The following is a 19,406-nucleotide window of genomic DNA, read 5'->3' as shown; positions in this document are numbered from 1 at the left end:
TATTGGCAGATAAAGATCACAATGATTAAAGCTGCACAGCTGTGTATTTCACTTGAGTGTAGCGCCTTGCACCCAAGCGTAATGGTTCGTGAAACGCACGGCAGTTTTTTGTTGTCATTTTGCCGGTGGAACGTTCTATCGCAACAGGGGTGCCCTAATTCCGACCCAGTGTTTAACACAGGTCGATCTGAGAAGAGAGTTTACAAATTATAATACACAAATTATGACTAAAACAATCTACAACTGTTTTTCTGTCCCAAACAAGTCCTCTTTTTACGATTACTTGACTTGCGGCTGTTTGAAAAGCAAAACCTGCATTTTTGACACGCTCGTCAACCCCCGAACAAGCGTCGAATTCACACAGATTTTTCACTCGTCTGTTGTCGGAGTGTACAAACTAAAACAAACTTTGTGAGATTACCGATATCAACACAAAAATATTGTCCATTCATTTGGTTATTTTTAGGCACGTGCTCCCATGCATTAACGCCGCAACAAGGATTTTTCAAACTAGTTCGGTATTAGGGATGGGTCGGAATTAGGGCACCCCCCGTTATATTAGTTAGTAAATACTGTGACTATTCAGATAATTGAAACTACAGATACAAGATAAAGGGCATCCCATTCATGTGAATTACATTGGTGTAAAAAAATCTCTCACAGGATCAAAGTAATTTACAGTGTACACTTATTGAGAATCCAAAATAAAATCCACATCAAGTGTTTAAAATTGAAATGGCCATCTTCAGACCAATGATTTAATGTGACCTAAAAGATACAAAAATACACACCACTATTCATAGGCTACAAGTATATCTGCAATTTTTAAAAATCCCCTTTACTTAGTTTAATGATTCACTCACTAACAAAAGTTCACATCTACATATATATATGCTTAGACATATATATACACTCAGAAAGTCTTTTCCTAACATTTCTAACAGACTATAGAATTTAGGCTTCTCACTAATCATTTTGTCATTCATCTTAAAGTTAAAACAATTATTTAACTCAGTTAATACTGCCCCAATATAATACTAGTATACAGCTATTTCTACAACATTTGATTGGCATTAACTTGTACTGGAAGCATCGCAAGCAAAACTGGGGTTAAGGCCTACAGGAGCCCCAATAAACCAGCCATACACAACTACTCTCTGAAACTAAAATGCTAAATATATAAACTATAAAAAGATTCTGCTGCTTTATATATCTGTTGAACACAGATATATAAAGAACACCAGTGGTCAACACTTGCGTGACAGTAGTATTTTACCTTTTTTAACCATTGCACATGAAAGCACTGTACCCAGTGTAGAAATAAAATGCATGTACATACATGTGTCTGACACATGCTTCTAAATGTGGCTGAATAACACAGACAATGCTCCAGCAACAAGAGCCCCCATGACAGCCAGCGTGCCAGCATGGACCCCAGCTGATCCTGAGGTGAACTCATCCACAACACGGATCTTCCAGCCGAGGTACTGGTGGGTGAAGCACTGAAACAGAGGAGAGTTGTTGGCACCAGACTGGAGGTTAGCTCTATCTACCCTGCTGTCTAGCCTTAGTCACCATTGTTAAGAACTCTGATAGCCCCACCCACCTTGCTCAAAATGTAGAAATGCAAATCAAAACCATAGAGATGAAAAAAAAAAGCGATGCATGCAGTCAGATAATACCGGTACCTCGAACTATAAATCAGTATTGGTACTTACTAGTTAACCATCAAGAAAGTGAAGTATTGTTTGTGAAGGTCTGCCATTTTATAACATGGTCTAGCCACTGAGATATACTCTGACAAAACATGAGGTTTACTCACATGGTAGTACACCAGATCTGGTGTGTTCTCATCAGGAGTCCAGGTGAACTGTGCAGCTACGCCCGGTCTGCAGTTCAACTGTAATGTGCTTTTGTACTCGGCAAATGTCTCTGATGTCTCCGACGTGTCCCCAGTCGGGCTGTTGTACTCACAGTATCGGCCTGCTGTAACAGTCATACATTTTTGTGTAAGCAGTGAGGTGTAAAAAAAAAATTGACATAGCATCTTACAGTAACATTGGTTAGGGAAACAATTATCTCACATTATGGAACAAAGTATGGGACCAGTTTATTTCAGATAGAACATCATTGTATTGTGCGTAAAATTAATGAAATGACTGGCAAGCAATTAAACTTAATATGAAAAGACAAGCGATGAGAAAGGAGTTACCTGCAGTTGGCATCCCATTCTCATCAACACCAGCAAATACCTTCACTCGCTGAGGAGGAAACAGATGTTAACTTTTTGAAAGAGACTTTTGAACAAACTCATACTTTATATTATCCCAGAAAACAGAGGACATCTATACAAATTACAATATTCAATTCTACTTATGTTACTACAAAAAACAAAAGAATTCCTCAGGTGAAATGCTGCTGTATTTGTATGTTTTTTCTACAACTAGACTTATATAGGACTTGTCTGAAGAACATCTTCATACGACATGCAACAAGGCCAAGTTAACATTGGTCGTACCTGTTTTTCTGCTTCGGTTTTCTGTGTGTAGCCGCCAATAGGATCATCTGTTATGTAGAAGGGGTGGTACTGTTCAGGAATGGTGTCGTTGTCCCCTCCCTCTACGATGAAGGTGTAGTTCCAACCCCTCATCAGCTCCAGCTCAGGAATCAGCAGGCCGTTCAGCCACCAGGCAATCCCCCAGGACGGCAGGCCTGCAACACAAACCAAAAATGTCTTTCCCCCAAGTTCCTTTGTGATTTTTCATAGTAATCGTACATAAAATTGTTGTGAGGGAAATCAGATCACTTAGCTGCAAATGTCTTCACAGTACTTTCCCTCCAACTTAGTCCATGAGAATTCAATGCTATAATCTGATACATTCTTACCTGTAATGGCTTCATATCCCCTTCTTCCACCTGTTGGTCCAATGTGTACAATGAAGTTTGTGACCCAATCGCCCTTAATCTTTCTTGTTGGCCAAGGTGTGACTGGGGCCGGAGTTGCACTGCTGATCATCTCACACATGTCAGAAGGCTCTCGACCAAACATGAGCCGGACGTCATCTGATACTGTAATCCACAGAAAACATTTATTTATTTGTCTAGAAGGTTATGTGTTCTAAAGGTTTATTGCTCTCAAGTTCATGTGTAACAGCTGTCCACATCTGAACTGTCTCCCATTGAGTGGGAATACTCACCATCAACTCTGGTGTGATGTTTGGCGGCAATTCCACTTGGGTTGATTGGACCGATTGCCCAGGAAATGTACATGTTCTGAGACGGGTCAATGACTTTGTCAGTTGTGGTGTCGCCCGTGTTGATTGGACGAGAGTACCGAATCCTGGTGATGCCGTTGACCCGTCGGCCAGTGATGTTGACGTTGTTGTCTTCCCCGCCCACTCTACCGTCCGGACACACGCCAGACGACCCGCTGCACTGTGGGGTCAAAGGATGAATACATAGTACACGTTACAGGTATGGCATCTGATGGCATCTCAGTCAATGACAAAAGCTAGTGGATACTAGCTGAAACGTCTGACCGTTTCCAAAATCATATGCAGTTGCTTGAGTAACTGCTTTTTGGCGTATGGCATCTGATGGTTCATATTCAGAAAGGATCAGACACTCCTTCCTTTCCTGACGGATTTAATGTCAGTCCAATGTCATAGAATGTGTGTGAAATGTGGAATGCAAATAATTCTTATGATCTAGTGTGTGAACAGATTTACTCTTTATCAGAAATAGTAGTCAACTATGTGGATAAGATTTCACTGTAGGCTTTTGTTTTCTAACATGGTTGTTGACATTTATATTTTGGTATAAAAATTTTTGAACATTTCTTGTAAAGAAAATCTTACTACTATCCTGCAAAGTGAACATGTGGTAAACAGAAGTTTGTCAGTTTACCTGAGAGTAAGCTTTTAGTGTGTAGTCCACAGCCTGGGGAGTTTCCCCATCATAGAAGGCCACCGTCACGTCAGAACCCACCATGCAGGCACGGTTGTCACAGCCACTGATGCCAAATGCCATGTAGTCTCCGTCCTCCACTCGGCCTGCCAGCTCAACCCCCAGGATCTCTCCAGTCAGGGTCCAGCTGACCTGCATGTCACGATGCAGCTCCTCACAGTTCATCATGGCCTACAGATGGTGAGGAAATTAACATCAAGCACAACTTCACTCACCAGAATAATGGGTCTATCCTCTCACTTTTCCAGTACCTTCAGGTGGTATATACAACACCTCCAGCACAATTTACACTGGTCCAGCATTAAAAGATTTGGAAAACCACCTCAGTAGAAAACTGCACAGCTACCTGGACATACAGGCTTAGCCGGCTATCTCTGCACAGTATCCCTGGACAGTCCTCGTACTTAAACGGCAAGTCACCTGCACTGAATTTGTTACTACATGCATAAAATGTGAGTTACAAGAAGGGGGAGAGGTTAATCAAAAGTGTAAAAGTGTTGTTGAAAATTTTTCTGGAAGGAGGCAACAGTTATCAACATGCTTAAAATTGTCCTCACCATAGGAGGGATCTCTATGTCTTCCACTAGTGGTGGGACATTAAGGTCTGATGGGATGAACACTTCACCGAAGTTTGCTGTGAAGCGGATGCACCACATGCTGAGCCACTTGATGTCATATACTGTCACGTCACCTGGCAGCATGATGGTGATTGTCTGGCCAGTATACCGGGGTAGTCTCTGGTCATAACTACAGGACAAAGTGGGATGTCATATTGCTGAGAAATTGTAAAAGAAAGAAAAAACAACAACACTTTGTATTCATGTGGATATTTTTAAGACCCAAATTCTAATGTGAGAGTTCAAAAACATGATGGGCAAACTGAAACAACAAAAGACAATACTAGTACGTTGATGAAGGTTAGACATCCAACAATATTCAAAGACAAATGGTCAAGTACAATGTTTTTTCCTTCACACATGATTAGTGTCAACAGTGACAGATGTCGCTCAAAACATCCTGAAGTAATCTCTGTAATTTATCCGGTACAAGAGTTTGACTTGTCTCTGAAAGACAAAATACTTTATTTTTATTAAAACTTTGTAACCTGGTTACAAATGACATTTAGTACCTTCCTCGGTGGTCAGGCACCTTGAACCCTCTGGGGCTGGGACGAGCGTCCCTGTTGCCAGCCCAGAAAAATGCATCTGAAAGAGGAAAAGACATCATTGTAGCAACAACAGCTAAACCTCATTCCAAAATCACAACAAATGAGACACAATTATTTTCATCTGAAGGATGTGTCAAGTGACAGGCATATCCTATGATCTGAAGCTTCACTTTCAGTATTCACCACTTACCAGGTCCCAATCCATCATAGTGTAGATTTTGTATGTGGAATTGTTTGGCATTTAATATGGTGACTTCCCCTGAGCGGACACCATGTTGTCGTCTGCTGAACTCTCCAATGGAACGTGGACGGGGGTAGACGAAATTATCTGGGACAGTCACATGACCAAGGTTGGCCTGTATTTCATAAATTTGAAAGCAAATTAGACCTAAATTTCAAAGCAAGTTTGACCAGAATTTCAAACAAAAGTACATGTACTAGACATTTCAAGTCAATTTAAATCTCGTAAGGCATGATCTGTCCTCCAAGATGTGACCAAACGAACCCAGAGTAACCATTAACATTAATTCATATTATGTTCTCCTAGATTTGTAGTCTGTAATCACAAATATGTTTTATTTGCATACTGTATGCCAACAGTAATCCTTCATAATGTCTACCAATGTTGTCTATTTTTGTTGAAATATTAGGACCATATATTTTTGCAAAACTCACATTCTGACCCCAGACAGAAAACCACTTGACAGTATCCAGAGTTGTTCCTTGGGGGAGAGCCAGAACCAGCCTCTTGTTGTTGTACACACCCAATGGATCAGTGCTGTGGAGAAAATTATCAAGGGAACACTTGTCACATCATTGCAAACTAATTTGCTAAAGTCCAAGTGCAACAGTTTCAACAGTGGACCCCCTGCCTTTTACAGGAGAGTTTTAACCCAATAGATTCAATAAACTTCACTATGAAAAACTGCCTTGATAAAGTTACACAGGTCGTCACATGTACAACACCTTTACTCACCTGCCCTGTTCATCAGGCACTAGCACACCTTCACTGCCACTAGGGGAGGCTGTAGAGCCTGCACGGAACTGGGCTGATCAAGGAAAAACAGAAACATGGTCAATCAAGCTGTACATTTCACTTCAACAGGAATCTCTAGTAAAGGTGTGTTGACTGTGGAGAAAAGGGAATCCATGCTGCATGTGGATTCAACAAAAGATAAGTCATGACAACTTTGAGTAACAATATGCACCAGCTTGTCCTGCTTACCTTGCCCATTTATTATTTAGAATCCTTTTGTTGCAAGGCCACACTAACAAAGGAGACATTGTTACTAGCAGTGCCAGTCTGTGCTAGTCTCTGACATAAGTGACACCCCGAGACCCTTTTGGCTTCCTTCTGTACATCTTTGAACTTGTTTTGTACACCTCATACATGTAGCTTGTTTTGTACATTTTTTTGGCAAAAGAAACCTCCTTAAACAACTTGAGGATATCCTTGCTCACCAATTGTGTCAGACTGCACCAGTACAGACTGTAGCCACACATGATTCTGCACATTCATGTAATTATCTAGATCGTCATGTCTACATCATAATACATGTACATGTATTTCTGGCTCCCACAGAATAACAACTAATGGGCAAATGATTAAAATGATGATGTGACCTTTTTGTCATTTTGACAGTTAAACAAAGTGTGCCAGGCTGTACCAGTGTCTGATACGAACCACGCCCACACATGAATCTGCACATTCTTATCCTCCGAAAGAATGTTGACGTCATTGACATTTCCTGCCCCTATTAACAATTCAAGTCCTAACACATAAGAATGGTACCACCAGAAGAAAGTTGTACGCAAGTCATTGTATCGAGATTGTACTGATCTGACACAAGCTACCCACCAGACAGGAACGTTGCATGTGCAAAAGTATATACGTGTAATCAAGGACGTTCTATCATGCCCTTAGGGAGCCTGCCTTGGGGTAATAATGTTAGCATTTACAAGAGTTTGATTCAAGTATTTTGACACCGTTCTATGAATACTTCTCTGTTCCTTCTAGTTTGTTAAAGTAAGAGGTAATAGAGTCTGACGTACTTGAGACTTAATAAACACAACACACACCTGTGACGGAGCCGTCGAACGAGAAACCGACGATCTGCAGTCTGCTGGCGTCCACCGCGTACACGGCCCCAGCCACACCGCCTTGTCCCGGGGACGGGAAGGTGCCGATCAGTCTGCCATAGTACTGGGTCTGGGCGTCGCTCAGGCCTGGCAAACAACAGGGCAATCTCAATCAACATACACTGTACCACCAACTACTAAATGAACGCTGAAACCCCGTCGCAGTGAGGCAATTAATTCGTCATGGCGTCCACACACTATAACAACTGTACACTCAAACTGGTAATTTGTGGAACGGAAAGGACTGGTACATATATAGGACCCTGGAAACAAGAAGATTCCACCAGTACCTGGACATGCTCTTCGGTAAGGCAAAGGTGCACATTTTCGTAATTTCACAGTATGTTCAAGAACGAAGTAAAATATAATCATTAGACAGTGGAACCTTATAGATATGGAATCTTATAGAGGCAGTGAAATTTTATAGTCCCTAGAATCTATAGCTAGATACTGGTACAGGCTGTCGCCTTAACTTAATACACGTTGTTGGTCATGTACGTGCGCCACTCGGATAATTAGCTCGGAAGACGGGGTCACGGTCAGCATTCTGAATGTTGCCGTACGAACGATTAGCACAGGGGTACCTACCTGAGAACACCATAACCAAAGCCAGTAGGTTGACAGCGACATGTCCAAGTTTAAAACGGCAGTAGGACATCTTGGTGAACGGCCTGTCGTAACGTTACCTTCGAGTGCGACAAACAGGTCTGTCCGAGTGGATAGACTCCTCCAGTATCGGAAGTCTGTCACCAGGAAATACAGGATAAACTGTAAAACACCGTACCGTGGGTTCTGGGAAACAGCCTGTGTTCTACCGAAACTGTTTACATATATGGAGTTACAGCCGTGAATGGCTAGTGGAACAATGCCAAAGAGTTCCTATGCAAATGAGGGGCTCAGACAGGTGAAGTGTGGCCACCTGCGCACAATACAATGACGTAACCACCTGTCATACGGAAGGGCCCTGTCACGTGTTATGACAGGAAGGATGGTGTGAATAAGTACTCTCCAAGCTGATGTTAAGTGCCGGCTTATTTTCAGCCACTGTTTTTCACAATTTCCCCCTCCGAAAATTGCAGTACTAGAAAGGTATACTAAATGTTGCGAAAGCAGGCTCGGAGCAATGAGAATGGAGAATGAGCCGGATTCTTTCATCTGCTTGGAGACAAGAGAAGGAGCAGTGTTCCATGTTATAAGCTTAGCTACAAGTGATTCTAACTGGACATTAAATAACACGTATTTTATAAATATATGCGCTTGCTTGCATGTGTGTGTGTGTGTGTGTGTGTGTGTGTGTGTGTGTGTGTGTGTGTGCACTTGCTTGCATATGTGTGTTGTCGCGTACAATAACATGTCATGTGTGTATACGTGTGTTTGCATTCATTGCGGATAAGTGTTACATCAGAGTAGGTAATAAACTTCAATGTACTGTGGAAACGTAAAGTACGGTGAAAATAAACCGTACTACTAGTACCGATGGACGTCAATGTGCAAGTCTTGCATGATTGGTCGATGATGTTGTCAACAAGTCCCAACGGGGTCAATGATCGATTATCACCTGATCAAGTAAACATGTCTAACCCTGCGCCTATGTTTGTTTTAACTTTAGATTCAAGTCAGGGTGCACAGGTCGTTTGTGACTGAGTGCACGGTTGTTGGCACAACGGTTCGACGCCCGGATCACTAAAAAATACATCCCGATGGACATCGAAAATGTCTGTTATTTAAGGTTTGGTCATACTTGTGTCCACCTGGCAGGTCTGTGACACGCTACCAGAGTTAGCTCATTGTTCCGGTGCGAGGTCGCGCTACCACCGTTGGCGTGGCGGAGGTGTGCTGCAGGGAGGGTGTTAGTTAGATTAAGTTACCAGCAAGCTTAAGCGAGAAAAACATCTTTTGTTGATGTCGATCTATTTTTAGCCGACCGGTGAACTTTGTCTCTCTTGCATTTTGTACATTATTGTTATTTATGACAAAGGACGAGGGTGTCAAGTCGTCAGGCTTCCCAGACAATACTACTACCAATGTGTCCGAGTATAGGTGTCGGAGGGAGCTTGTTCCTGGAAATATCATCCTGCACCACTCGAAAGGCGCATAACAAGAAACATGCAAGTAGCGGGTTACATCTGCTGGTAGTTATGGTATGACGTCGACACGTCAGTCAGTTGAAGTTGATGACGTCATCATGACGTCTGTGGCCCACTTAAAGTGAATGTCCGGTGGTAGGGTCAGCGTTTGTACGAGCTGTAGACTGGGTCATCGTTTGACGGGCTGTACACGGCGCTGCATTTCGGAATACCTCCCGTTCAGATGGGTTATCTGAGAAGGTTTAAAATAGCCGGCAGCGGCAGACACACCCACACTTCCGCACTAACTACGTGTACGTGTGAGAGGGTTTCACCAGTTCAGCTCAGTCGACGGTCGCTGTTTGGCCCTCTTTATCACAATGGCGGAATGGCTAGATCTGACCACTGTCCTGGTCAGCGTGGTGGTATTTTTCGGCTCATATGTGCTACTCCAGTCGTACCGCGGGAAGAAGGGGCAGAGACTGCCGCCAGGTCCCCCGGGCTGGCCGCTGCTCGGTCACCTGCCCAGCATGGCCCGGGACGCCCACCTGAAGCTTACGGCTTGGCGAGATCAGTACGGCGACGTCTATAGCATCAGGTAAGGTTTCGGAATCTTTAGCTGAAACTTAAGTTCTCCCGGGCTGACTAAATCACAAGTATAAAGGTAAGTAATCTCAGAAATCACGTACTTGAGTGGTCACAAGTGTGTGTATGGGCAGACTCCCGGCAGAGCATTTGTCATGATCTCCAAGATGGTACAAGGGAAGATCGTAATGTTTGCTGACAGCTCCGTTCTTCTGACAAACGTACATTAAGAACTTTCAGCTTAAAATCTGTGTCTATTGTGAAACTTTCTAAATTTAGAAGCAGGGTTTGTTTATCGCGCATGGTTGGTCACACCTGTGTCTGCTCGCTTTGTGACGCCCCACAGGTGGTTGCGTACTAGATACTCGGTCGCGCATCTCTCTGTGGGCTATTATAGCAGAGGAACACAGGGCAAAGAGACTAACACGAGAGATAAGAACATGCCACCCGGTGGAATGCTGCTATAACCTATTGTAAGGTAATGACAAGTCTTCAAGACTTGTCATTACCTTACAATAGCACTGCGGCAACATGCACTTGGATAATGACTTCTTACACGGAAGCAAGCAAAAAGCTCTGCACTAGTCCCGTTTCAGGCGCCGATTGTTGTTGACGATTTTCCAATTGGTAGCTACTGCGTGTGCTTTCTTGATGCAGAGAACAGCATGTAGTCAACCACACAAACAGTTCAGTTTCAGATCCAGCTGTCCCAAGTGGTCTGAGAAACTGACTTGTGGAGTTGCCACGTGCACGTCAACGTCCCGAAGTACTTGTTTCTCATCTAAACAAAGGCATGCTTGAAGTCTCAAGTGTTTTAAAGATAAACTTTGTATTTCAGAATTGGCCTGAGGAAAGTAGTTGTGATCAACGGTTACGAGACTATTCGGGAGGCTCTGGTGAAGAAAGCCGATCAGTTCTCCAGTAGACCCCACCTCTTCCTCACGGACTGTACCAACGGGCCTGAGGGTAGGTTAGCCTTTATCAACTCCGCCAAAGGAATTTAAGGGTTCGAATTCGAAATACACGGTTGCGCATGTTTTATTAGGCGCAACCTCAGTACTTACGAGCTCAGGCAGCGCGATGTGCTATCTGTTTCCTTACATGGCGGAGATTGCATCCATTGTACGAATGCCCTGCTGTCGAACGGCGACCCTATCGGTTAGCATCCCTTTGATATGTCGCGGCGATTATTTGCGGGTGTTTGACTGACAAAAGGTTTTGTAAAATTACATGTAACTGTTATGTCTTCATTAAATGTTGGAGGACACGGCGCCCACTGCTTGGTTATAGCACAAAAGATAGAATTGAGCAAATATGTTGTGACATAGAAATGAAATACTGTAATCAGTGTACGACGATGAGCATACTAGGAGTCAGAAACACTCGGCACAAGACCCATACAAGGCCGTGGTAGAGAAAGAGGATCTCAACTCTATTAAACTCCTTGCTTCTCTCCTTACTTGATTGAAGACAGCACACCTAAGACAGGAAAATAAGTCAATGAGAGGGAAACTAGGAAACGTTGCGGTTTCCCACCAGAATTCCCAGAATCTGATGAATCTGTATTTTCTCTCTGTCCCTATCAGCCGTCGTGATGGCTCAGTACGGGGAGAAGTGGCGAGCCCGCCGTAAGATCCTGCTGTCCGCCCTGCGGAACTTCGGGCTCGGCAAGGGCAGGTTCGAGCAGGACATCCAAGACGAGTGCCGTCAGCTGTGCCATGCCGTGGCGGACAAACAGGTTTGCTAATTGTTTGATGTTTTATCTAGATCTTGTACTATAGTTGATTTCCATCGTATTCGTCTCATAGTACTCACATCTGTATATAAAATTTAAAACACCTCATTCCTAAAAACCTAGACCTAAGAGGTCAGAATAATCTAAATTGGTTTTCAGGCAGAAAACGAGGCAGCCAGAGAATATTTTACTTACCCTCCTCCCCAGATCTACTTGGAGGTCAAGGTCAGAGCTCTAAATAAAGACTATTCAATACAATATGCATGATATAGCACAATGCAAAACACGTCTGCTAATTAAGATATTGATGAGAAGTTTGTCGCTACAGGGTCAGTCGTTCGACATCCACCGGCTGCTGCACTACGCCGTGTCTAACATCATCTGTGCCATCAGCTTCAACAGGCGAGTCGTACTTCATCTCTAAGCATCTATAAAGTAGACCCTGTGCTTTTGCTTACTGTTTTCTACCATGTTCCTAAGACTCCTTTTTTGTTCCAACAGGCGATTTGAGTACGATGACCCTAAATTTCACCGCCAGATGCAAATGCTGGACCGCATCCTCCAGCTCTTCCAGTCATGCCAGATCATCGACATCTTCCCTGTGGTGCGCCACCTGCCGATCTTGGGCAGGAACTACAAGGAGTGGAAGGACGTGGTCGGAGACGGGCAGCACCGTTTCATCAAGGAGATTGTCTCTGAGCACAGGACGACTTTCGACCAGCACAACCTCCGCGATGCCGTCGACGCCTTTCTGTACGAGATGAGCAGCGACGAGAACAGGGGTCTGTTCTCCGGGGGAAACGTCTGGAACCTCCTGAGCGACCTGTTCACTGCTGGGTCCGAGTCCGTGGCCTCCACTCTGCAATGGGCCCTCCTCTGGGTCATGGTTCATGACGACGTGAGTAAGCTTCAGGGTCATCTGCTACACATACGCCAAACGTGTATACATACAGGCACTGTATCACAAACTTAAGGCCACTTGAGAGTCATCAGTTCGACCGCTTTAGATACTAGCAGCTCAGAACATGAACAAATTTATTTGATCTCCCAATAATTATTACAAGGTGGAATGAATTTTCTCAACAGGTCCAGAAGAAGGTGTATGAGGAGATTGACAGGGTGATCGGACGAGATCGCTGGCCGTCCCTCAGCGACAGGACCCACATGCCGTACACCGAGGCCACTCTCCTGGAGACCATGCGGATCCGAACCCCCATCCCGTTTGCAGTTCCACACGAGAACACCTTCCCCGCCACCCTGCAGGGGTACGTACGTAAAATGTACTAGACAACTAAAAAAGCATTCAAGGAGCCATACATCTACTTGGATGTCCGACAGAGCCAAGGCCGCGGATACGATAGACATATGAACTAATGCACTCACGTATGCTAACCAAGAACTAAGTATATATGGCTAAGCGCTTCGTCTTAAGGGGCTCTCGTGTTTGTAAGTCACTACCTTATGTGAATTACACGGCCTCACGAACCTAACTATTTATGCACATTTCGCCACATCCGTTGCAGGTTCGACATTCCCGCCAACACCTACATCCTGGTGAACCTGTGGTCCATCCACATGGACCCGGCCAACTGGACTCATCCCGAGAAGTTCGACCCCGCCAGGTTCCTGGACGACCAGGGGCAACTGAAGTCAGTCAAGCCGTACCTGCCCTTCTCTACGGGTAGGTTAAGAGCAAGAGCAACTAGAAACTTTAGGCAGATGTATGGCTTTATTAGCTGCTCTTTGTACGCCTTGGGTATCACGATTGTTTTTGCCTGACGCAAGTGTTTGACAAGGCAACCATAAAACGTACTAGCTAGCAAATGCATAAAACAGCCAAAACTGTACACCTAGGCTAAATGACCGTGATACCGTACGCCATCCAACCGCCACCAAGTTCTTGCCTCCATTCGTGAAATCGACCGTTCCAAATATTTCTGGTACATGCGCTGCTTCTCCTCACTTCCATTTCCAAAGGTAATACAATCAGAAGCAGTCTTCCATATATGATATTTACTTTTCTCCATAGGCGCACGGAGCTGCCCCGGAGAGCAGCTCTCAAGGGCAGAGCTATTTCTGTTTTTCACCTCCCTTCTGCAACGATTCGCCTATCGACTGCCAGATGACGCTGCTGCACCCGACATGAGAGGCGAGGTCGGCATCACCCTGGCACCGCCGTCCTACACACTCTGCGCCACGGAGCGGTGATTGACGGCCGTGGGACGATAATTGACACGATAGTTACACTAGGACAAGGCCACACAGCAAGGGGTCTATATGGCTAAGATTTTTTAGGTTTAGCTTTATGACAGAAAGACAGACGTGATAAATTTTCTACTGATAAAACACGATAATAGTTTAAGTAGCAAAAGTAGTACACCCCCATTGCATAGTTCAACACCTGTCATGTGGTGCATGTATCTTTATGGTATTTGCTAGGTAGGTTGGGGTTTGGGTTTTTATGATTGAATTAACTAGACAGGATAACCTTTGATGTCCTTCTCAATATCGATGGTACACGCTTCCCCGTTTATAGTGATCTTTTAATAGTTACGCATGAAATGTATATCTCATCCTCACATCTGTTTTGGGCCAAGTCCGAGTTGTTCCAGTATGGCTGAGTGAAGTCACAAGGTCGGGGTATTTCGGCAAAGTAAACAGGACGCCTGCTGTCTCCACACGACCAACGTAGTCGTGAGTGTACGTGAGGAGACTGACGATGTACACGAACGGTGATCCGCCAAGCAGATGTCGGGAGGGAGGAGTGTAACGTTTTGTGTCCCGTTTTCACGTTCTTCCACGCCAGAGCCCCTCTAGTGCGGCAATACGTAATAGCCTTGCTATTAGTATTACGTATTGCTGCGGGAGAAAGGGTTTCAAGAGAATTTACACCTCCTGGCAGCCCAGGCTTGAGATTTTATGGCAAACCTGAGTCTCGTTACCACCACAGAAATATGATCTACTCATCTGAACATATATAATGTTTACATTAGTCTACGTCATGGTACAGACACCGCATCCTGTCGTGCACAAGCCTTGACCTAAATAACGCTACAGGTCTGGTCCCAACACTACAGGGCCACGGTCCACAGAACAGTCACGGTCCAGAAGTCGCCATGAATAGAACGTTAACGGTGCAGGGCTCCTTCAATTTACTGTGTGTCGAACGCTCTCAAGGTCGACTTCTGAACCGAAGACTGGGACATGAAATAACCTGGATAACAGGCTCTTGGTGGTATTTTCTGGGTGCCGCGGAAAGCTAACTAGGATAGCTCACAGAGTATGATGGTCAATTTAATAAAGCAAAGAGTCCCTCAAGCTTGTCTTTTTTGAGACACCCAATTTCATACTTGCCACATTTGGAGTGAAGTGAAGAGCAATAAACATAATTTATTCAAATCATGACCTCATTTGCATAATTTATAAGGAAGTGCTATAATAGCCTTTTTGTTATGATAAGGCTGTCATTGGATGGAGAATATGATCAACTGATATAATCCATGCAAATGAGGCTCTTATTTACAAAATAAATGATTAAAATTGTATATTTTGTCACCCGCAAGAGTTAACACCATTTGGCGAAGGTATGAGATCGTGGAACTCTTGTTTGATATTGGGAAATGAAGTGAAACTTATGATCAGCCATCCGCAATGACTATGTTATTACCAGCGCTTTATATAATAATCTCCGGTATGCGTTTCTTGCCCCCCTCTTTATTGTTGGTTGCTGTTTTTATTGCTACCATTTTCCACTGCTGGACATCTTTGGGAAGTCTACAGTTAATGTGCACTGAAGCTGATCATCAGTTGGGCGTATGGGAATGTGCAGTAGGGTGCACAATAACAGGTGGACAAGTGGATGGGCAACTTCATTATACACCAGACTTGGCCCAACACGTAACTCTCTCTCATGAATAGTGACAAATAGGACGAAAAAAGGGATTCTCATTTGCGCATATTTCAGTTTCTCTGAGTTTAATCCTTGCAAACTTTTCAGTTTAACCAAGAAGGTTAAACCTCCAAGTTCAAAACCTTTAATTTTAGCCTCTTGCAAACTCTTCAGTATAACACCTTTGATCTCTTGCAATTCAGATGAAAAATGTTTACATTTTTTGCAGGTCCGTTTTATCTTTATCGCAAAGGGTTGCGCGCGCGTCAGTTTTAACAGCTAGAAACCTTGCGTTATCCACGATAGTCCCGTCCCCCAACATCTGCTTGAAGATTACCTGTCATTGAATGGTACAGTTACTCCATTTATCGTTCGCTCCAAAATTCCCACAAAGGATTCTTCTATTGCACCGTTCTTATTTGAACAATCCAGGGTCTCAGACAATTAAATCCGGATTTTTGTGACCCCGCACACAGGGAGTCAGTGACCCTGACTTCAGCGCCTGGATCGCAGAGCTGCCATTACCCAGCAGCGCCAGATCACGTAGCTCCGTGCAGGGCTGCTCCGCCAAGCCAGTCACGTAAGCGTCTCCTCTCCGCGGGGCGTCTTGAGGAACTGTGCCGGTGGGTTCTGTTGAAAGGACCGATTCCAGACGTCTTTTTTGTTAGCTGACGTTCTACGTCGGAAAGGAGAAGGGGTTTGTCAGAGAGGTAGGACAGATGGTAAACAAATCCACGGTGGCTGCAGACGTGCAGACGCCATGATTAAGTCGCAATGTTGTGTCTCGACAAAACGTACCAAAGTTTACGACCAGTATAAGGTCATAATGTTGTTAGGGTCATGATCATGCATAATCTGAAGGTAGTCATTCTACTTGGGATTGCATGATGTGTGTACAATTGCTGAAAGTTTTTTGTCTTAATTCAAGTTCTGCATGCAGTGCACGTACGCTGAAACACGAGAATCAGTGTCAAGGTAACATATTAAGGGAGAGGAGGGGGCTGTCTTTTAACAGAAGATAGAGCCTAGTTTGCCGTGTATAATTAAGTTATCTGGGTAAACAGGCGGGTCCTTTGCCTTGTCAGTAGAATAATCTTTTGTCGCTGTTACAACGTGAATGGTGGCGAGTTCTCCAACATCGTGCACGCCACAAGAACAGCCTGGCAGAAATATGCATCTCTTTTGAGGTTCCAAAAAGGTCAGTTTATCTTCAGATTCTCCATATTCATTTTATGTTCGTGGGTGGCATGTCGTCTTAGCCCTCCCCCAAAGAAACCCAAAGCATTGACCTTTCTGACCTTTATGCCCAAACCCAAAACAACAACAACGTGTGGCCGACTGCCAGGTACAGGAAAGTAGCCTGTTATTCGACCTCCGATTCGGATGGGCGGTTTTGGTAATGCGTAATACTGTATTTTATTTATCTATTCCTCTGTGCAGGTGCAGAGGGCGATTCCAGACTGACAGCTGACTGAACTGTGCCAGGATGTCTCATCTAGGTCGATGTTTTAATCTCCTCCGGGGAGCAGTCCCCAGGGTAGTCTCACAGGTAGGTATTAAAAAATTTTGTTTCTAATGGAAGTAATGACTGACACTGCAAAATCTTTCATTGTTCATAAGATACCATCATGATTGCTGCCACACATCCATCTTGAAATTGGAGTCATGTTTTTGATCTCAAGCTCACCGATAATGTCTCCTCCCTTGACAGGTGCCATGTAGAGGGCTGCAACTGGCCAGGTGTCAGCCTCAGCAACTGGCCAGCCGACCCGCCTCCCTCCTGACCCAGTGGGCACGTGGGCTGAGCACCTGTCCTCCCGGCAACAACCCCAGGAGCAAGCCCACGCCCACACTAGCCTCCCTGCAGCCCTGCCGTCTCATGAACCAGGCAGCAGAGGCAGTTCCAAAAGAGCCGGAGTCAGTAAAACAGATCCTTGGCTACCTTAAGGATGCCCCAACTGCCGCTCTGTACCTGGGTTTGGCTGGCGCCGTCCCATTTGCACTGCTCCCAACCTACATGCTGTTCCAGCAGTGCTACATCCCGGAGATTGTGTTCACCCACGCGGCCTGCGGAGCGTCCATCCTGTCCTTCCTGGGGGGCATCCGATGGGGGATCACCCTGAGTGAAGAAGGCCCGCCACCTGATTGGCTCAACCTGTCCATCAGTGTGGTGCCCAGTGTAGCAGCATGGGGTGCCTTACTGGTCCTGCCTGGTACCTCGGTGATGGTGTGCATGTTGGGTTTTGCAGGCACCATGTGGACTGATGTCTATCGGCTGAAGGGTTACCCCGACTGGTTCCGTGCAGAGCGGCTCCTCCTGTCGCTGATTGTGCTCGGCTCCCTCGGCATCACGCTGGGAATCTACCTCAGCGACATGCCTACCAAGAGCCTGAAAGACAGGGAATAGAGAGAAAGCAACATTTCTTTAAACACATATTTGTCCCCTCTCTTCTCAGAGTGCTTTTTAGTCAGTTTTGGTTTAATTATACATGAGTAATGGAATGAAATCCTCAATTAAAGATAGGGAACCATGAAGAATATGCAAATTTTGTCAGATGGTATTGCTCGCTTTGCAATTGTGTTTTTGCTATCTAGCCACAAATTATTTAGACTAGGCAAAGTCTCCCCATTGCTGATACCTTGAAACAATTGAAAAAAGAAACGTGTAATGTTACAATACTGCTATGAACGCAATTAGGAAATAAAATTTGGATGAAATGTTCTTTTAGCATTCGCACTGAAATCTTTTAGCATGTATGGATTTAAAATCTTCCAGAGAGAGACCCCTCCTCCCCCCCAAAAAGAAGTTTAGATTTTTAAAAAAGACAAAATAGAATGCTTGTGAACTTAAGGTTTTGGAAAAAAAACAGAATCTGTTCTAAGATGGAGCTGAAAGGTCAGAGACCAGCCCGTACAATCATAGAACCAAAATACCTGTCTCTGTGATAGTGTAACAATGCAGTAGAGGGATTAATCTGACAGATGTTTGTCTGCCTTTGCTGGGTAATTTTCTTGTAAGTTTTTTCACTTAATTGCTGTGTACACAACTGGGTATAACCTTATTTTGTTGTGTTGTTTACCAATAGCAAATTGCTGCAGTTTTGTAGAATTCATCATAACAAGCTTTTCTTGCCCTATGCTAAATGTGCCCCTTTCTTGTTGTATTTATAAACACTATGCACTCGATGAGGGACCCACATTCAATAATTTCAGTTTTGTGCTAGTGCCTAGGACCAGTATTGTACGTTTTCATGGTACAAATGTACATGTATTGTGAGTCAATTTGTGACTGATGCTGCAATACTTGAAGCAAGAGGATTTGGATGATGAGAAGATGGCTTAAAGTTAGGCTAGCAATATATCTGGTAGACCTAAGTTTGGTGGAGATGGAGAAGTGAAAAAGTGATTTGAGTTGTTGGATGAAGGTGGCAGTCTGCAGTAAGGAATAGGCTGGCATTGCTGGATACACCAGAAACTTCCACCTGTATGTATAGAACTAAGCTGGACACCAGAATTCTCGCTGTATCATTTAAAGCTTTCTCTTGATGTGTCACAATGAATAAAAATTCAGCTCTGAAAGGGCAAAAGGGTGTGCTTGTCTCACTGTTACTTGTAACCTTGTGTCAATTGTACCCTCAGCCTCTGTCTTGTGAACCGTGTGGACACTAAAGGTCTAATTGCAGAGAATTACTGGTAAACTATGTAATTTTGAAACCAGCAACCATATTGCCCAGCCAATATTTGTTCTTTTTTCCCCTTCATACTCATAAATTTGTAACATTACATTTTAATCCAAAAAGTATTGAATAACATCAGCATCAATTACCTTATCTAGCTTTTTGTGGATAACATTACTAG

The 19,406-nt window shown here is 44.2% G+C and overlaps 3 protein-coding genes across 6 annotated transcripts; 2 read left to right on the top strand and 1 right to left on the bottom strand.

Moving 5' to 3' along the window:
• Positions 1-579: 579 nt before the first annotated feature.
• LOC109470181 (protein Skeletor, isoforms B/C-like) lies at positions 580-8,153 on the bottom strand. Of its 2 annotated transcripts, none has more exons than XM_019768991.1 (14): positions 7,862-8,153; positions 7,214-7,360; positions 6,111-6,183; positions 5,810-5,912; positions 5,325-5,490; positions 5,096-5,171; positions 4,524-4,713; positions 3,907-4,137; positions 3,198-3,435; positions 2,887-3,069; positions 2,519-2,712; positions 2,213-2,261; positions 1,823-1,983; positions 580-1,502 (listed from the first exon to the last, which is right to left on the bottom strand). In XM_019768991.1, exons 1-14 carry the CDS (start codon positions 7,929-7,931, stop codon positions 1,359-1,361), a joined length of 2,025 nt encoding a protein of 674 aa, XP_019624550.1. In that variant the 5' UTR covers positions 7,932-8,153; the 3' UTR covers positions 580-1,358. The 2 variants fall into 2 exon arrangements, with proteins under 2 accessions (XP_019624550.1, XP_019624549.1); XM_019768990.1 differs by having other exon boundaries at positions 583-1,502; positions 1,823-1,986; positions 7,862-8,147.
• A 732-nt stretch (positions 8,154-8,885) lies between these two features.
• Positions 8,886-14,977, top strand: LOC109470190 (cytochrome P450 2U1-like). The gene is made up of 8 exons (XM_019769012.1): positions 8,886-9,937; positions 10,763-10,890; positions 11,511-11,662; positions 11,988-12,061; positions 12,161-12,557; positions 12,746-12,924; positions 13,183-13,340; positions 13,689-14,977. Exons 1-8 carry the CDS (start codon positions 9,720-9,722, stop codon positions 13,865-13,867), a joined length of 1,485 nt encoding a protein of 494 aa, XP_019624571.1. The 5' UTR covers positions 8,886-9,719; the 3' UTR covers positions 13,868-14,977.
• Positions 14,978-15,291: 314 nt separating this feature from the next.
• On the top strand, positions 15,292-19,135 carry LOC109470214 (transmembrane protein 69-like). Of its 3 annotated transcripts, none has more exons than XM_019769053.1 (3): positions 15,292-16,258; positions 16,989-17,097; positions 17,260-19,135. In XM_019769053.1, exons 2-3 carry the CDS (start codon positions 17,035-17,037, stop codon positions 17,953-17,955), a joined length of 759 nt encoding a protein of 252 aa, XP_019624612.1. In that variant the 5' UTR covers positions 15,292-16,258; positions 16,989-17,034; the 3' UTR covers positions 17,956-19,135. The 3 variants fall into 3 exon arrangements, with proteins under 3 accessions (XP_019624612.1, XP_019624613.1, XP_019624614.1); XM_019769054.1 differs by having other exon boundaries at positions 15,292-16,260; positions 16,985-17,097; XM_019769055.1 differs by lacking the exon at positions 15,292-16,258 and adding an exon at positions 16,271-16,523.
• The last annotated feature ends 271 nt before the right edge of the window (positions 19,136-19,406 follow it).

The sequence above is a fragment of the Branchiostoma belcheri genome, unplaced genomic scaffold, assembly GCF_001625305.1.
Source record: "Branchiostoma belcheri isolate BF01 breed outbred unplaced genomic scaffold, Haploidv18h27 scaffold22, whole genome shotgun sequence".
NCBI lineage: Eukaryota > Metazoa > Chordata > Leptocardii > Amphioxiformes > Branchiostomatidae > Branchiostoma > Branchiostoma belcheri.
This window is presented reverse-complemented; position numbering and strand designations above follow the sequence as displayed.